This window comes from Amphiura filiformis, chromosome 5 (assembly GCF_039555335.1).
Source record: "Amphiura filiformis chromosome 5, Afil_fr2py, whole genome shotgun sequence".
NCBI classification, from domain to species: Eukaryota; Metazoa; Echinodermata; class Ophiuroidea; order Amphilepidida; family Amphiuridae; genus Amphiura; species Amphiura filiformis.
The window spans coordinates 55,854,708-55,870,873 of NC_092632.1; the positions used below are offsets into that span (position 1 = coordinate 55,854,708).

Genomic DNA, 16,166 nt, shown 5'->3' on the forward strand with positions numbered 1-16,166 from the left:
ATAGTTTGCACTACCGGCGATGCCTGGTTAGTTTGTTACATAGTAAATAATTAAAGGGCAATAGGATTCAATATCAATAGCTTTTGTTTTTACATCATCTTCTGAACTTCACCTTCAAACTATTGTTTACGTGAATTCCTTGAAATTTACGTAAAATTTGCCTCCATTTGTACAAAATTCAGAGCAACTTTAATGCTTAACCTCTGCACACGTGCAAATTGACCTGGGACCTGTTGAGCATCGAACTTGGTGATTAATACAAGACTATATGCACACAATAAGACGAATAATTTCAATTAATTTGATACATTTTTGAGTGAATTTGGAGCATGATTCTTTTTTGCTACATGTATGATCCTATGGCGCATTTTGGGGTCCTGGCATTCAAATACAGCTTAGCAGACAAGATATTCGAATTCAGGATACCCGTTAACCAAAAATAAGTCGGTTAGCATGGAGAGTCGGTTGCTAACTCAGTTTTACGCAAACTTGCCGAATGACGCTTATAAAATAAACACATATTTCATGAGTCCAAAATAAAGGTAAAAATAAAAATAATTTTCAATTTCAAGACCCCCAGTCTCTCGAGCGTTTAACATATTGAATAGCAATTAGCCTATCTGCCAAATTTAACTTGATGTGCACGATGGTTACGGAAATTTATTGGACCAATAGGCCCCCAAAAAAACATGTTTCACTATAAATATATGACGTGACGTCATTATGTTACACCTTTGCCCATAACCCCATAAGCATACGTCACAGTATACTTTTGTGGGTCAAAGTATACTTTTTCTGAATCCATATGGCCAGAGGATGACGAATGTGGTGGGCAAGTTTAAATAACTTTGAACTTGACCTATGTGCAAAGTTCAATGGCCCTGCACCAAATGGAGGATTCTGTTGAAATATGGTTCCATATCTAGATTAATACTCTCTTTTAACCTTAGAATTCCTGTTTTATATTTGTGACGTGTCATGTCAAAAGCAGACACTTTTGAGCAGGTAATATCAATTTTGAGGTTTTTACATATCTTAAATATAGAGATATTTTGCTCCACAGTGCTGTTTTCCCCAATGAAATCGGACATTCCTAAGCGAAGATATTGAGTTCGTAAGTTTTGGCATTATAAAATTGGAAATTGAAATATCGGCCTTTAAAAATATTATTGACAATGTTGAGAGTAGGAATTACCTAGAAAAATGTCTCAAAAAATAGAAGATGCCAGTTACCGTATATTCCGGTCTGAAACTATCAGCCAACATTTTAAACATTAATAACATCACAAATTCGCAACAAACCCAAATTGTGAAAAAAATCTCCCCCAGGCAGATTTATGGCTATTTCTCCATTTACGATCATGCCCAAAAGTGTCTCCTTTTGACATGACACGTCACATTTTATAGTATACGGACCACCGTACATGTAGCCAGTGGCGTAGCGTGGGTCATCACATGGGGGGGCACCGACCATGATTGGGGGAGCACCGGATCTACTTGGGGGGCACAAGCCGTTTTTCGCCAATTTTCCTATGGGATTTTTAAAAATTTCCGATCGATTGGGGCACGTGCCCCCCCCCCCCCCAACACCCCACCCCCGGGCACATGACGCTACGCCACTGATGTAGCAGTGACGAGCCAAGTTCTTGGTCTTTTTCGTGTTTTTTTCCTTTCAACAACACATTATGCATTGCAATTTTTGCAAGCACCTTGAATTCCGGCTTGAATTCCCTAACCCTGCGCATCATCCGGCTTCTGAGTCGCATAGGCTATAATTATTGGGTCTTTCTACAGGTTCTATTTAAAGGCCCAATTTCTGTATTTATTGATGTGCCATGTTTTAGATCAAACAACATGATGTTAATTTGCTGTGACTACCACAAAACTTGATCAATTGAAAGCTTTTTATAGTATTAAACGTTTTATGACTGACCAAGTTACGAGTAATTACTAAATTGCAACTGTTCCGGGTTGTGAACCCTGGTGGGTATCCTCTCTATACCGCTGTGTATGTATACTCAACATGTTCAACTTGTATTACATTTAAAATCTATGAAATAATATACTTCATATTAATCATATAGCAATATCGTAACATAATGTAACGAAATTTAATAATAAATAAACAATAATTATCATTTTCATATATTTTAATTTAGAGAAATCATGATGACTTTTGTATGTGTCATAGGGATATCTATACGTGTCTAGTTTTGTTTGAACTAAAAAGGTAATTGACTTGAAATAATGATTGTTGTACAAGTTTGTCTTCATTTAAAGGAGTATTTTGTGATCCTAGCATCCTCTTTTTATGACATTTTCGGTAAATATCCACGAAAAAAGCCTATTTCCAAAATTTCAGTTGATTCCGATTTTGCGTTTGCAAGTTATGCATGATTATGTGTATTACACTGCTCCATAGACAATGTGTTGTAATTTCGTTCTGGTATACCAGAACGAAATTCAAATTTCACGATATATTTCCTAAACGAATTAATTTGTAAGAAATTTTTTGTACATAAAACATTGAATATGTAGCCAGAGGTTTCCAGTGATATAAAAATCTCAACTTTTTTTGATAAAAGTAGGGGGATGATGCTGTGGATCACGAAATGCCCTTTTAAGTTCAAATAATTTTATTCTCTTATGATCCCCGATGATTACGTAAGCTGAAAGGCAAACGGTGATTGATTCAGCGACTACCATTAATGTGCTCTTCGAAAAATTACCGACTGTAAGAAAATGAATGGCTGCTTAAGTAGAGTTGAGGGCGTGAAACAAGTTTATTTGGAAGCAATACAACCCGGATATAGACTGAGGGCACACTGCAAGATTATGAGCAGTACATAATAATTAATATATTAAATGTAGGTCTCTGAGAGTGGAAAGATTTCATTTTTAGTGTCAGATTTTTGTTGGGCAAAACAAAAAACATAGATTTGAAAGAGATTAGAGATTGGAATTAGTCAATTATTGTCAATTTTACAAAAATACTCTATGATTATCAAAGTTCACTCTTTCATGAACTACACGCAGTGAGTAATATTATTTCCTCTCCTTTCCTTCTGAATTTCTAAGAGCAAATTTTACTCCAAAAAGAGTATAACCTCACTCTATTTACACTAAAGCAATCTTTTAGCTAAAATGTGAACCTCGAAATTTGCTTATAATAATAATATTAATAATATTATAATAATAATTAGTTGGCAAAACATTTGATGTCAGACAAAAATCATAGAGAGTTTTCATAAAAAGATGTTGCAGTTTTGGTTAAGCCGAAAGCCGTGTAATGAAAAGACAAAATAAGACATCTGTAATTTTTCTACTTAGGTTTACAAAGAAATTAGCTAGCCTACATGTATTTGGATGGAGCTTCAAACTTATTCCTCGTTTTTTGCCAAACTTTTCATTTCAAAAATACCCAACGACAATTTAATGACTTATCCTTTAATTTTAGGCAATTAATACACATTTGTTTTTACAGTTTCGCTGGTATGACTGAATAAGCCTCTAAAGCATGATCAATGATACATATGATATATGTAGTAATTCAATTTCATTTTTATTCTTTTGCAGTTAATTACAAAAAGAGTACAGTTAAAAAACATGGTCGTCATCGCTATCAGTTCGACGTTACACGGATACCCGAGACGGAAATCGTCACGACAGCTGAACTCAGACTTTATAGATATACATCACCGAATAACAGAAGAAATAACAACACATACAGATTGAGTGTATACCAAATAATACCAGAGGTTGAGGATGGACAAAGGTAATGCACTCCCTCAAACTCCAACTCCCCCACTCCCCATCTTAGTACACAGCACACACCTGCACACAGTACACCCAAGTACTCAAGTTTGGTTTTGGTATAGGGACGTGCCGCTGAGAATTTGAAAGTGGACCCATAAATATACCAATTTTTCAAGAAATCTGGACCTATTGATATACCAAAAGTCAAAATGTTCGGCCGAATTTAACCTAAATTGTCTTAGTTTTTACACATTTTCCCAAAATTTTGGCTACATTGAGGAAAATTGGGCTATTTTACGAAAAAATTAGACAATTTTGAAAAAAGGACCCATTCATATACCAAAATAGGCTTTGAAAAAGGGATCATTGATATACTAAAAGGCCGAAAATGCTACCCATATTTGCGGCACGTCCCCGTATGGTCATTTATACTTAGTACAACACCCCCCCCCCGGGGACACCCCACATCCACACACATCCCATCATACTCACTTTTTGCAAAATCTTTAATTAAAAAGATTAAAATACTATCCATAAAAACAAGAGAAAAACGAATGCACCCATCCCATTACACACACCCCCACCACACCCCTACACGCCCAAACAAAGAAACAACCTCGGTAAAATAAATGTTTAAGCAAATATTAGATTATGCACAATGAATGTGATGTAGTTTTACCACTTTTTCATGCAACATCTTTTTTGCACACGAAATACACACAAGGAAACGGTATATTCATGATATTGGTTCAAAATATGAGATATAAGAGGATATGAGCAATAAATGTGCAAAGAATTAAGGCAGTTTAGTTTTACCACTTTTTGCAACGCCATTTTAATATCACCAATTGTTACTTATGTCATTGACAAGTTCTATCAATTCATTTTCAAGAGAAAGGACGTTAAACTATCTTGACGGCAGCTTAATAACTACGGAAGACACAGGCTGGTTGGTATTTGATGTCACTACAGCAAGTAATACATGGCAGGCATTCCCAGAAGAACCACTGTTATTACAAATCAGAGTGGAATCACTTCAAGGTATGTTCCCCGATCATAGTCCGATTTCTTGTTTTAAACGCTGATAGTCCAGTTGCATGACGCTTAACCCCCGTGCATCCTCCTCCTGGGAAATATCAAGCAAGTATTCCAATCTGTTTTGATATGAGAGCCAAAATGTGCATTTGACATGTTTGATGGTAGCATCGAATACTGTGTAGCACTAATACCTCTTCATAATCCCCGGGTCATCATCATCATCTTTTTTTTTTCTATACAAATTCAATACAAAAATACAAAAATATTGCAACATTGCTGAAAAACTCCGCAAACTGTAGTTGAACATTGATCCCATATCCTGTCGATTTCACATGATATGACGTATACTGCATGGAAATAATCTTTGCATAAAGTAAGTAAGGTTAGGGCCCGGTAGTGTAATAAATGGGATGGAAGGTGTCACTTGTGGTGACATACTCCTATTCCGTTGCTTACAATAGCGGAAAGACGGGAATCTGTAGAGACCAAGAAACGTTAGTCCATAAAATGTCCAGATGCATAGATGGTCGCCAAATGCATGGTTTAATCGGTTTCTGCAAGGTAAATCGTTACGGAAGAAGAGTGATTAGACGTAAATACCAGTCAAAGATGGCTGACGTCTTGTAAGGGTTGGAGAACTCGGCAATTTTAATTGCAACAATAAGGTCACGTGGTTACTCCATAAAGGACATAATGGTATTTAAACACATAATCAACCTTATGGGCTAGCCGCGTAATCTTGTTTCTTCTGAGTGATGAGTCCTCCCGATCTTGAAGTTCCTTCCACCCGACACGAATCATTCTTCTGCCATCATTTTCCTGCTACCTAGTAAAAACCAAGTAAACCATTTAGAGAACATTGTAAAGGCATCAGAACCTTTTGTGGACTAAAGATTCTCGTCACTGTATTCAAACGGATTTCCGTCTTTCCACCATTGTAAGCACTTGAATAGGCGCACGATGAAGTGACATCTTTCATCCTATTTATTAGCCTATTTATTTCGGCAAAGAACGACGAACATTTCTATCCAGTTTATCATATGAAATCGACAGGCTATTGGATCAATGGTCGACTTACAGTTACAGAATTCTTTTTGTCAGCAACGTTGCAATACTTTCGTGTACTGTGTGTATTTCATCTTCTCGTATACCGTAAAATTCCGTCTACAAGCATATGCCTCTAAACGAGATTTTTTTTGACACAAGAGATAAGAGGCAGACACTCTCAACAAAAACGTTATTTGGAGTTTGAACAACTATATTACTGATAAAGGCGGCTGTACAAACATGTATTTGTAAGACCAATCTATGCAATGTTTTTGAGAAGGGTATTGGCCTTTCATATCTTTCGTTAAAAAAACCCTCGTTTAGAGGCATATATGCTTCTAGACGGAATTCTACGGTACTTCTTCTCCTCCTCTTCCTCCCCTCCTACTTTTTCGTCATATTCTCATCTTCATCCTTTAATTGCTACTACTACTGTGCTTCTTTCTTTTCTTCGTCGTCTAAATCATCATAAAACAATATGAAACATCAAAACTTCTAAACTGTTGCTTCTTTGCGTTGTTCATTATAATTAGGAGAGGAACTTGATCCGAGTGAAGCTGATATAGTAGGCGTCGATACCGACGAAGACAAGGCTCCATTCATGGTTATATTTTTCCAATCTTCAAAAGAAGCTATCTCGCCTCACATCAGGAAAAAGCGCGGCTCATCATCCAGAAGGGCTCGATCTCGCAACTCGCGCAGAAAATCGACCGAGTCGGATTTTGAAAGGAGAAATCACAGACAGGCTGCAGGTTTGTCGACTAAATTTACTTTTTTATGTTTGTGGTAACCATGAGTAGTCCGATCAGTAGGACTACTTTTTTAAATTTGTAGATCACCCAGCATACATGCACTGATGGTAAGAAAATCAAATGATTCCTAAAATCACCCCACCCCTTCGGACGGCGAGGTGGACTTTCGCGTTCAAGCTTTCGATCAGAATCTGAGCAGATGGTCTGGTAACTAAGAAAAACAGAACATACTCGTCGGAGTTCAAATTCGTGAATAATATCGTGTCACTGGAAACTGATGGGTACCAATCATTTTGATAATATAAAGTCTGTAAACATAGTAAAAAAATTCTCCATTTGGAGAGAACTGAACTGAAGTAAATATTACTACCGGAAGTGATTTATAATTCCCTGTTATTTGATGCATGTAAAAGAAACAGTGAATTTGCATTTTGAACGTTGTCTGCACGTTCATTTTGTACGTGTAAAATCTTCAAATTGGATAAAATACACGACCTCGCTGATTTTGAATACATAGGCGGGCGTACGATCACGGCGTGTTGAAATCGCAACCTCTCTATAATAAAGAATGATACTCCCGTAAATTGGAATTGTAGCAACTGAATCTTAGAAGCAGTTACGAATGCAAAAGTATCATTTTGTTTCATAAACTCCGGATACTGAATTTATTGCATTATTGACTAATAATTGTTGATGTTTTGTTTACTCACGGATCCAACAGTTCTTCAGCAATGTAAAAAGAAGATATAAATACAGGTCAGAACAGATAAGTTTTGTAAAGTTCCTAGGCCACGGCAGTGTATATGATTTAATTATCAAATACATAAATGATTTCGTCAAATGATTTATGAGGTTTTAGAAACACTGAAAATAATAGTTATGAAAACAACATTTCATTTATTTTCTGCAGATTCCCTAGCATTGAAGAGCCAACGTGAATGTCAAAAGCGAACTCTGTACGTCAGCTTCAGAGACTTAGGCTGGGATGTAAGTATTACTGAATATGTATTATACACTAAGCCAAAAAAAATTATAATTTTTCGTTAGGTCATATCTTAAAAATCCTGTCCATCAAAATTAACCAAAATTACACACAAGATTGCCTCAATACTCTACTCTAAACACATGTGAGTAACAAAGCAGTTGTCCAACGGACACAAGTGCAAAATGCACTGATATGGAACAGCTTCCTGGAACACATTCACAGCCCAATAATTGGGACCCAGCACAAGAAACCTGTGAGAATCATTGAACAGATGATATTAATTTACAAAACGGTGCTGCTTTCTGCTTTTCATACACTTTCTTTAAGAAATAGGCCTTATTCCATACTATTCCACTTATTCTTTGCGAATTATCATCTGTGCAAGGACCTTGTTCACATTCTCACAGATTTCTTGTGCTGGGTGCCAATTATTGAACTGTGAATGTGGTCCAGGAAGCTGTTCCATGTCAGTGTATTTTGCTGTTGTGTCAGTTGGACAACTGCTTGGTTACTGACATGTGTTTAAAGTAGAGTATTGAAGTAGCCCTGTGTGTAATTTTGGTTCATTTTGATAGACAGCATTTAAGACATGACCTTGTGAAAATTTTATTTTAGTGTAGTATTGACCTCGTACACCTAAATTATTATAGGGTGAAGTTTTAAAAAGAGTGAGCTTAAAAATTCCATACAGAGGTTTTTAAACAGGGGAATACAGGTGCGTATCTTAACTTTTTCGGCACCAAACGTTAAACGGACTGGAAAGTAACTGGTAAACATTACAGGGACTAATGCATACCCAATATAGGCTACTGTGGTCGATTGAGAAGGTCAAATTGCTACACCACGACCATGCAGCTTTCTCGAAGTTCGCCGGGCGTGTAATTTTGCAATATTATGAAAGTTAATACCAGCTATTTGCTGGTGTTAATGAACAGCCCTGTTTTTAATTTGAAAGCACTTTGGATTTCTCAAAAGTCTAATCTCTTTGGGTTTTCTAGAATAAGAAGCAGTTTGGGAAAGAATAGAACTTATTCGCTTTGTTCCGGAAGCAGTTCAAAGAATCTCCAGTTTTGAGCACAATCAATATTCATATATATGTTTGTAACAATTTTTTGCTCACAGTAAGATAGACAGACTGACTCTGGGATAGACTTTGGCTGTGTTGACACCATGGAATGTATATTCATTCACATTCCCAAGAGATGGTGGTCCCTTCAAAGCATTTCTTTGTGTCGTCTGACGGATGCCTTTTAAGCATGAAACTCATAGTAACAGCTACCTATTCTGGAAGGCCAGTTCTTTGATTTTTTATATATATTTGTATCAATTTAATTTTGTCTTACCGAAAGTCTAAAACCTTAACCGATTTTTACAATTTTCTTTGCCATACAGGATTGGATCATAGCTCCAGAAGGTTATTCCGCCTACTACTGTCATGGTGAATGTGCTTTTCCGCTAAATGCACATCTCAACGCCACAAATCATGCAATAGTACAGACACTTGTACATTTAATGAGTCCGCAGCTCGTACCTGAACCGTGTTGCGCACCTACAAAACTTACTGCTATTTCAGTGTTGTATTTCGATGAGGGATCAAACGTCGTGCTGAAGAAATATCGCAATATGGTAGTTAGAGCGTGTGGATGTCATTGATTGGTGTAGATCCTGGTGGTGTTTTGCAAGAAGCCTGAAGTCTTCTATATTTGTCCTACCGGCGCAGTAGTCGCGATCTATTGTATCCAAAGGAAAATGTGTGATAGAATACTTCCGACATTTTGATAATTCAGTAATTTACCATCACATTTTGCGGCAATGGGTGATCGATCGATCGAGTGAGTGAGTGAATGAATGAGTGAGATGAGCGAGTGATTTAGTGAACGCATCCCAGTGTATCCAAAAACAATTCTGCGCTTTCCTCTGGCGCCGTATACATGTAAAATTGTCGCAAAAGATGTTTTGGTGAATTTTTAAATGAATGGTCATTTTAACTTCACTTCTTTTGCCTAGGCCTAAGGGTTAAAACACGAACAACCTACAGATGACGATTTGTCCGATTTCGTTGTTAACTTTGACACCTTCATTTGATAACAGATTATTTGGTATTGTTTGGCCCCTAACGGCTTAAAATTTTAGTGTTTTGCGTACATGACGCTGAAGCCATATCCAGAGTTGTATAGCGATTAACGTCACGACAGAGCTTATTTTTCTACTGTTCCGATAATTTATGACAAGTCTGGTTTATCTTTCAAATGTATAAAGCTTCACATTTTCGTAATTTTGTATAAACAACGCGACGACTGTCACGACTCTCGTATGAGTGACTGTACTGACACACATAACATCACTGGAATTAGAGCATCCAAAGTTACCATGGTACTGTGAAACTCAAATTGGTCATATCGAGAAAGTACAAATTTAACCAAGTTCTCACGGCTTACATTGTGGAGGTTGGTGGCCTGCGACCAGCATCCACTGATCTTCAATGCCGACTGATGTTGGTTTTGATGGTAGCGGGAAACTGGGTCATCTGACCGGAAGTAGCAACGGATGTAGTACGACGGTCAGATGAATGGATCAGAGTCATAGGTGGGTGGATGATGGTGGTGTCCCTGGTCTCTGTTTAAATCACTCTCTTTGCGCTTGATGTGGATGGCTTCTTTGACGCCTCTACGAAACCAATTCTCCTCCCTGCCCCAAATATGAACCATTTCCCAATTAATAGAGTGGATGGAGCCACATGTTCATTGACTGGGGATTATGGCGTTTTCCTCGGGGTTTTCCCATGTTCAATATGATGTTTAACGAGATGCGTCCTAAGTGAGCGGGCACTCTCACCGATGTAAGATGAAGTACAGTCACCACAGGGGATGTGGTCCACCACACCACATTTCTCCAATTTATCTGTCTTATCCTTTGACAATTGGTCAGTTTTGTAACATACGGTGTCACTCAAATTGTCAGTTTTATACTATACTGCTAGTCTACCATTTTAGCACTCTGTCAGAGACAATTGCAACAATCTTATGAATTCTGTTGGAATTTCAATTTGCCAACAAATTATGTAATGTAAGCCTTCAATGAATTCAGTCCCATGTTTTTGCCCGCATTTTCCGTTGCGACAAACTTGTATGCGATTTTCCGTTTAAATGACTGCTTTTGTTCGGACTTTGTTTTTCTTCGTGACGTTTGTGTCGCTGTCGCAACAGTAAAAATACACGCAATACATCGAACTATAAATGAATACTCGGGCCCTAATATATAAGTTATTGTGAATATATTTTAGATAAGTCAGCGATTTTAGGTCATTAACCGTCAAAGCTCACACTTTCATTTGATCATTTTGATAGATGTAATATAACTAAGTAGTTTTTAAACATAAATTGTAAAATGCCAACACTTTCATTTTTTAGATGTAATATAGTTTTCAGAAAGCAACATGACTACTCGTCACTCGTGGTTAACATTGTATAATGTATATAGATATGTCTCTCCGTTTGCATTACATTATAAATTTATGATGTTTCTTAATAAGGTTGGAAATTGGGCGAGTTTTACAAATAATTTAAAAATTACGACAAGGCAAGACGCGCAGGCAATAGAACCAAATTAGTTGGACTTGGATCTAGTCACTCAACCATCGATGCTTCCTCGGATCTTATTTATGAAATACCGTAGATAATTGACTATCTCAAATTATTATATGATCTTTGAATTTTCCCCAATTCTGTTTATTAGTTGATAATTCATTAATAACAACATCGACGATGATCCAAAAATCGAACACATTTAACTCTAACCAGCTATAGGGCATTTGTTCCTTTCAGAGGGTAGAAGGATCCCAGAAAGAGCTGATTTTAGATTATTTTTAATCTACTTCGTGCTACGTGAAAATCGCTGGTCCCTGTGTTCCTCTGGTAGATTCCTGCGATTGCCTACAACAAACAAACAAGCAAACAAGTTTGAAGCCTATTGTATGGCATACAGGAGAGCTTAATGATGAGGCCTCTCTATAATACACACTGACTGATGCAGTTACTTGAAAAACAAGAACATTGCAAATTCAAGTTTTAATTTGAAAATCAGCCTTTTGTTTTTGATGTTGTCAGGCAAATACTTTTACTCTAAACTCGTAAAATGTTCACTTTTAAATATTTTAGTGCTTGTAATTTCTAGAATGGTGAATAACATTGTGTTTTAATATGTCTTTGTTCAAATTTCAAAATTCATATTTATTTTGGAATTATTTTATTTATTTGACTGTTAAACAAATATTCTTTTGTTATGTGTGTTCTGGGTCCGTTAAGTTTCCCAAAGACTAACGACCAATCTTACATTTGATTTGATATAGTTGTGCGTATATGGGTGGTACATGAAACTTTAAAGATCGATTGAACCGGGTCTGTGAAAATAATAAGATACAGTCAGTGCAACTGACGTCCTGCCTTTTTAAAAGCATTCTTGTTTTCACAGCTGTTGAGATCAGGAGTTGACCCAAGTCACAATAACCAGACCCTGCCAAATTGAAAGACGTGTCCATCATATTATGTGTATAATAATAGTACATAGTTAGTTTGTAAAGTATGTTATATTAACATTTCCAAGTCCGTTGTTCTTCTTTGATGTTTTTTCTAGTTACTATGCTTCTTCAGTTTCTCTCTACCCTTTTACGACAAAATTATTTTACTAACATTGTACTACACTGCACCTAGGTTTCATTATCATTGAGGTATAGGACTTTTTATTTTTTCGGAGAAGAGCAGATAGGGTAACTACTTGATTATATTTCTACATGTTCATACTACATACTCTGAAAATTTTAGAAAATTTGCACAAGTCCGGTTTTTTTTAAATCACATTTTTGTTCCTAAAATGGGGTTATAGCGCCCTCAACGGGCACTCTCTCCATAGGGCTACATGTAAAGACCAGTTCATTTTTCCTCAAATTTTGCATATGATGTAGATTTAACATCTGGAGACTGGAATGTAATGCAAGTGGTGTCGTTGCTGCTCTTCTAAATTCATTTTTAAAATGTCCTCCCAGACCAAGGTGGTCCAACTAAAAACCCCAACGAGTCTCACTCAAATCTGTAAGACACAACTGGATTTGTTTTACTCAGTCAATGCACAATCCTTTTCCCCATTTTCTAATAGAAAAAAGCCAGGTACCAAATCAAATTCATGACTGCTGCATCATGCCTGCATGATAATAATAGTACCGTGAATGCATGAGGTGTAATTTCAGCAACGATCGCAAGTGGTAGTCCTGACTCCTGCAACTACCCAAAGTCAGCTGGTGCCGTGTGCTAGATGATAAACCCGAAAGGGGGCGCTGCAACAAATCCTTGTAGATGACACTGAACATTACAACTCAAGTTGCAGACAAAATAATTAGCTTGGTACTTGCAACAAAACTAAATTAATATCCAAAATATTACGAAATTGCAGTTTGGACGCAGAAACATTTCTGCTGGGACTCGTTTCTATTGGAAAACCGTGTAAACCTCTTTCATACTTCTGACAGTTTCATTCATTTTATGTATGTACATGTATATAGCCATATAGTACATTGCATATTGTTAATGTTTCTGTTTGTGAGAAAATGACCGCTACAATTTAAGTGAACATGATTGTACAATATGATTCTAATGTAATATTTTGATATGTATGATTTAAGTATTATGAAAGAGTTTGAAAGGAACACGTTAGAAGTGTAGATATGTCACACATCATAAGGGCACCTTTTACATCCAAATTTGATCAATATGTGCTTTCAAACTTATTAGAATGTACATAGGTAAAGTATTCTATTGTGTATATGAATTTTTAAGGCTTGGACCTTTTATTTACACTATTTAAAGATTAACACCCGTTGTTATAATGAAATGTTATTAAAAGGTTTTAATGTAACGAACTGTATATACTTTAAATAAAACATTTTAAATGTGATTATTGTCAGTATTGTGGTCTGCTTGAATTTGTAAAATGTTGGGTTGATAATTTATTTCTATCGTGGTGAAGATGATCCATTTAAGTTCAAAACATTATTTTGTAAATTAAATCTAATACTGGAACCTGAGACGGTGAGACCAATATAATTTTAATTCGTGAACGAAAACTTTGCAACTCACTTTCCTACGTTGCGATTAATTCTTGATACATGTATCGTGTATGGTTCCTTGTGTTCTTCAGTATCATAAAAGAAATTAAACAACCAAAGATATTCGGCATAGTAATACTTTCTTTGTCGTACAGCTGGGCAAAATCTTCTCAATCATTAAAATTATGCCAACGTTTGGTATTGAATACTTTGCAATGATTGTAAGTTGTGATTGTAAAAAGTATATTTCGAATTTGTTTGAAACTGTGCGACTTCCTTCTAATTATACTTCTGGATGAGAAACAAGTATTTCGATAGGTGATATTTCTGCATTTTGAACGTCTCATTAAAGGTATTACACTTTATAAATGAATGAATGCATTAGCGAATGAAAGAATAAATGAACGAACAAAAAACAACAACGAATGGACAAAAAACGAAATTACCGGGTGGTGTTTTTTTTTCTATACCCTGATCATGCTGATCTAATTTCAATCGGCGGATCTTTACAAAAAACAATTGGACTAAGCGACGTTTCATCATTAAATATTCATAATGGGCTTTGCACAAGAAGCAATGTAATGTGTTTTAGCACAGCAATCCAACCTTATTATTTTCCTTGGTTGCGTTAATTACTTTTAGCTCCTCTAGTTAATTAAGTCCAGTAGCCATGAAATCACTTATTACGTAACAATAAAATTGATTTTACTCGCGTGCCGTTTACATTATCGATCCACGAAATGTTCAACTATATCATATAGCTTTGTTCTTCCAAAAACGATTAAGCGGAAATGACTACCTGATATTTATTCCAACAGCTGGTCCTATACCAATCCGTATAAAGCATTATTGATATAAATAAGTGATATATATGGGTTTATTGATATCTTTGTTCATTTTGAAACAAATGTCGTCACTTAAGCTATACCTTTGTTCATTAACCGATGAAATAATACAACACTACAAAATAATATACCGTTCATTTTTCATTCAGATTTTATTGATGTATGGCCATTAAAAATGTCGACACCAAATGAAATCACTTGACCTTAATAGGAGAAAAATTATTTTCTTAAATTATAGGCCCACATAATGTACAACTTAATTTGATCAGTTGACAGGCTGTCAAAGTTTATTTGCATATCTCTTCATGCGAATAAGTACAAAATAAAGATACATTTGGGTTTGTTTTACCATTCCCTTATTTCACTTATATTATTTTCTAGTTCAAAAGATCTGTCGTTAACAAGTTCCAATTAACGCTTCTTTCAAAACCATTGTATTGTTTTAGGAAATATTTTCGAAATGTGAAAAGAACACTGCTTCAATACTGAACAAACCGATTCAAAAGATTATCGTTGGTCATATTTTTACGAAGACAAAAACATACACATCAAAGGTGTGAATATATTAATGTATCATTAATAACTTTATGTCCTCAGTGAAGTATTTATAATAGCTTATAATAATATACAAGCAAGTAAGTCTCAAATGATATGTGGAAATCATTCACAATTATTTGTCCACAATGGCAAAAGAACACTCCTTCAATGTAATAACGTATACCTATGCGGCCTATTAAGTATTATACACGTTCAATTTTATCGGGCAATATCAAAGACCGTAGATATACAAGAGTGGATACAAATCTACCGTTGTACATTGCAAAATGGTAGATTTTGTATTCGCTCTTGTATCTACGGTCTTTGATATTGCCCAATGAATTTGAACGTGTGTGCCCCACATAGGCGAGCGAAAATGTACAAAAACTAATTAATTGGTACTTCTCTTTATACCAATTTCCGTTGAACATGCATGAACTTTAAATTGTATCAAAATAAATACAATTATAACAAACTATCAGTAGGCCCTATTGTTTTCATATTGCTTGACACGTTCAACATTATTGCATTGTGTCTTATAGATAAATAAATATTATTATAAATAATATAGGGGGCCTATATACATAATTTATAGATTTTGAGGAAAAGGAGTACAAAATGTGGTTCAAGCATGAACCAGTTACGTAATCACTCTAATTATTTCTGATTATCCCCTTTCATTCGTCTCATTATCCTCTTTCATTTGTCTCATTATCATTTGTTCTTGTGCAAAGATTGGTGAATAAATATGTTTGAATGCATGCTATTTTGCACTTTGTTCTCAAAATTACAAAAAAAATACTAGGCAATTATCGTACTAGGGTGACTTGCACAAATCATTCTGCTAATTTTATCGCTTATCATGCTTACTGTACTGTAGTACATTCACAGTAATTAATGCAAATTTGAGAAACTGCGTTATTCCACATTAATCAAAATAATTATACCATAATTGTGAATTACTGCATCAATTTCCACATAAAGTTTAGTTGTATTATACTAGGCTTCAATATTGTACATGAGTTGTGGTTCAAAAGAGTTTCGTTATAGTTAAGTTATCTATATAATAACTGGAGATCAATTCATGTATATGATAATGCATTTCACTC

The 16,166-nt window shown here is 35.6% G+C and overlaps 1 protein-coding gene across 1 annotated transcript in view; it reads left to right on the top strand.

Moving 5' to 3' along the window:
- The window catches only part of LOC140153410 (protein DVR-1 homolog), a 36,552-nt gene extending 24,006 nt beyond the window's left edge, over positions 1-12,546 (top strand). Inside the window, exons 2-6 of the mRNA XM_072176164.1 lie at positions 3,577-3,775; positions 4,649-4,797; positions 6,375-6,593; positions 7,504-7,580; positions 8,971-12,546. Coding sequence (XP_072032265.1) covers positions 3,577-3,775; positions 4,649-4,797; positions 6,375-6,593; positions 7,504-7,580; positions 8,971-9,231 — 905 coding nt within the window. The 3' untranslated portion in view covers positions 9,232-12,546. The remainder of the gene's footprint in view (positions 1-3,576; positions 3,776-4,648; positions 4,798-6,374; positions 6,594-7,503; positions 7,581-8,970) is intronic.
- Positions 12,547-16,166: the final 3,620 nt, after the last annotated feature.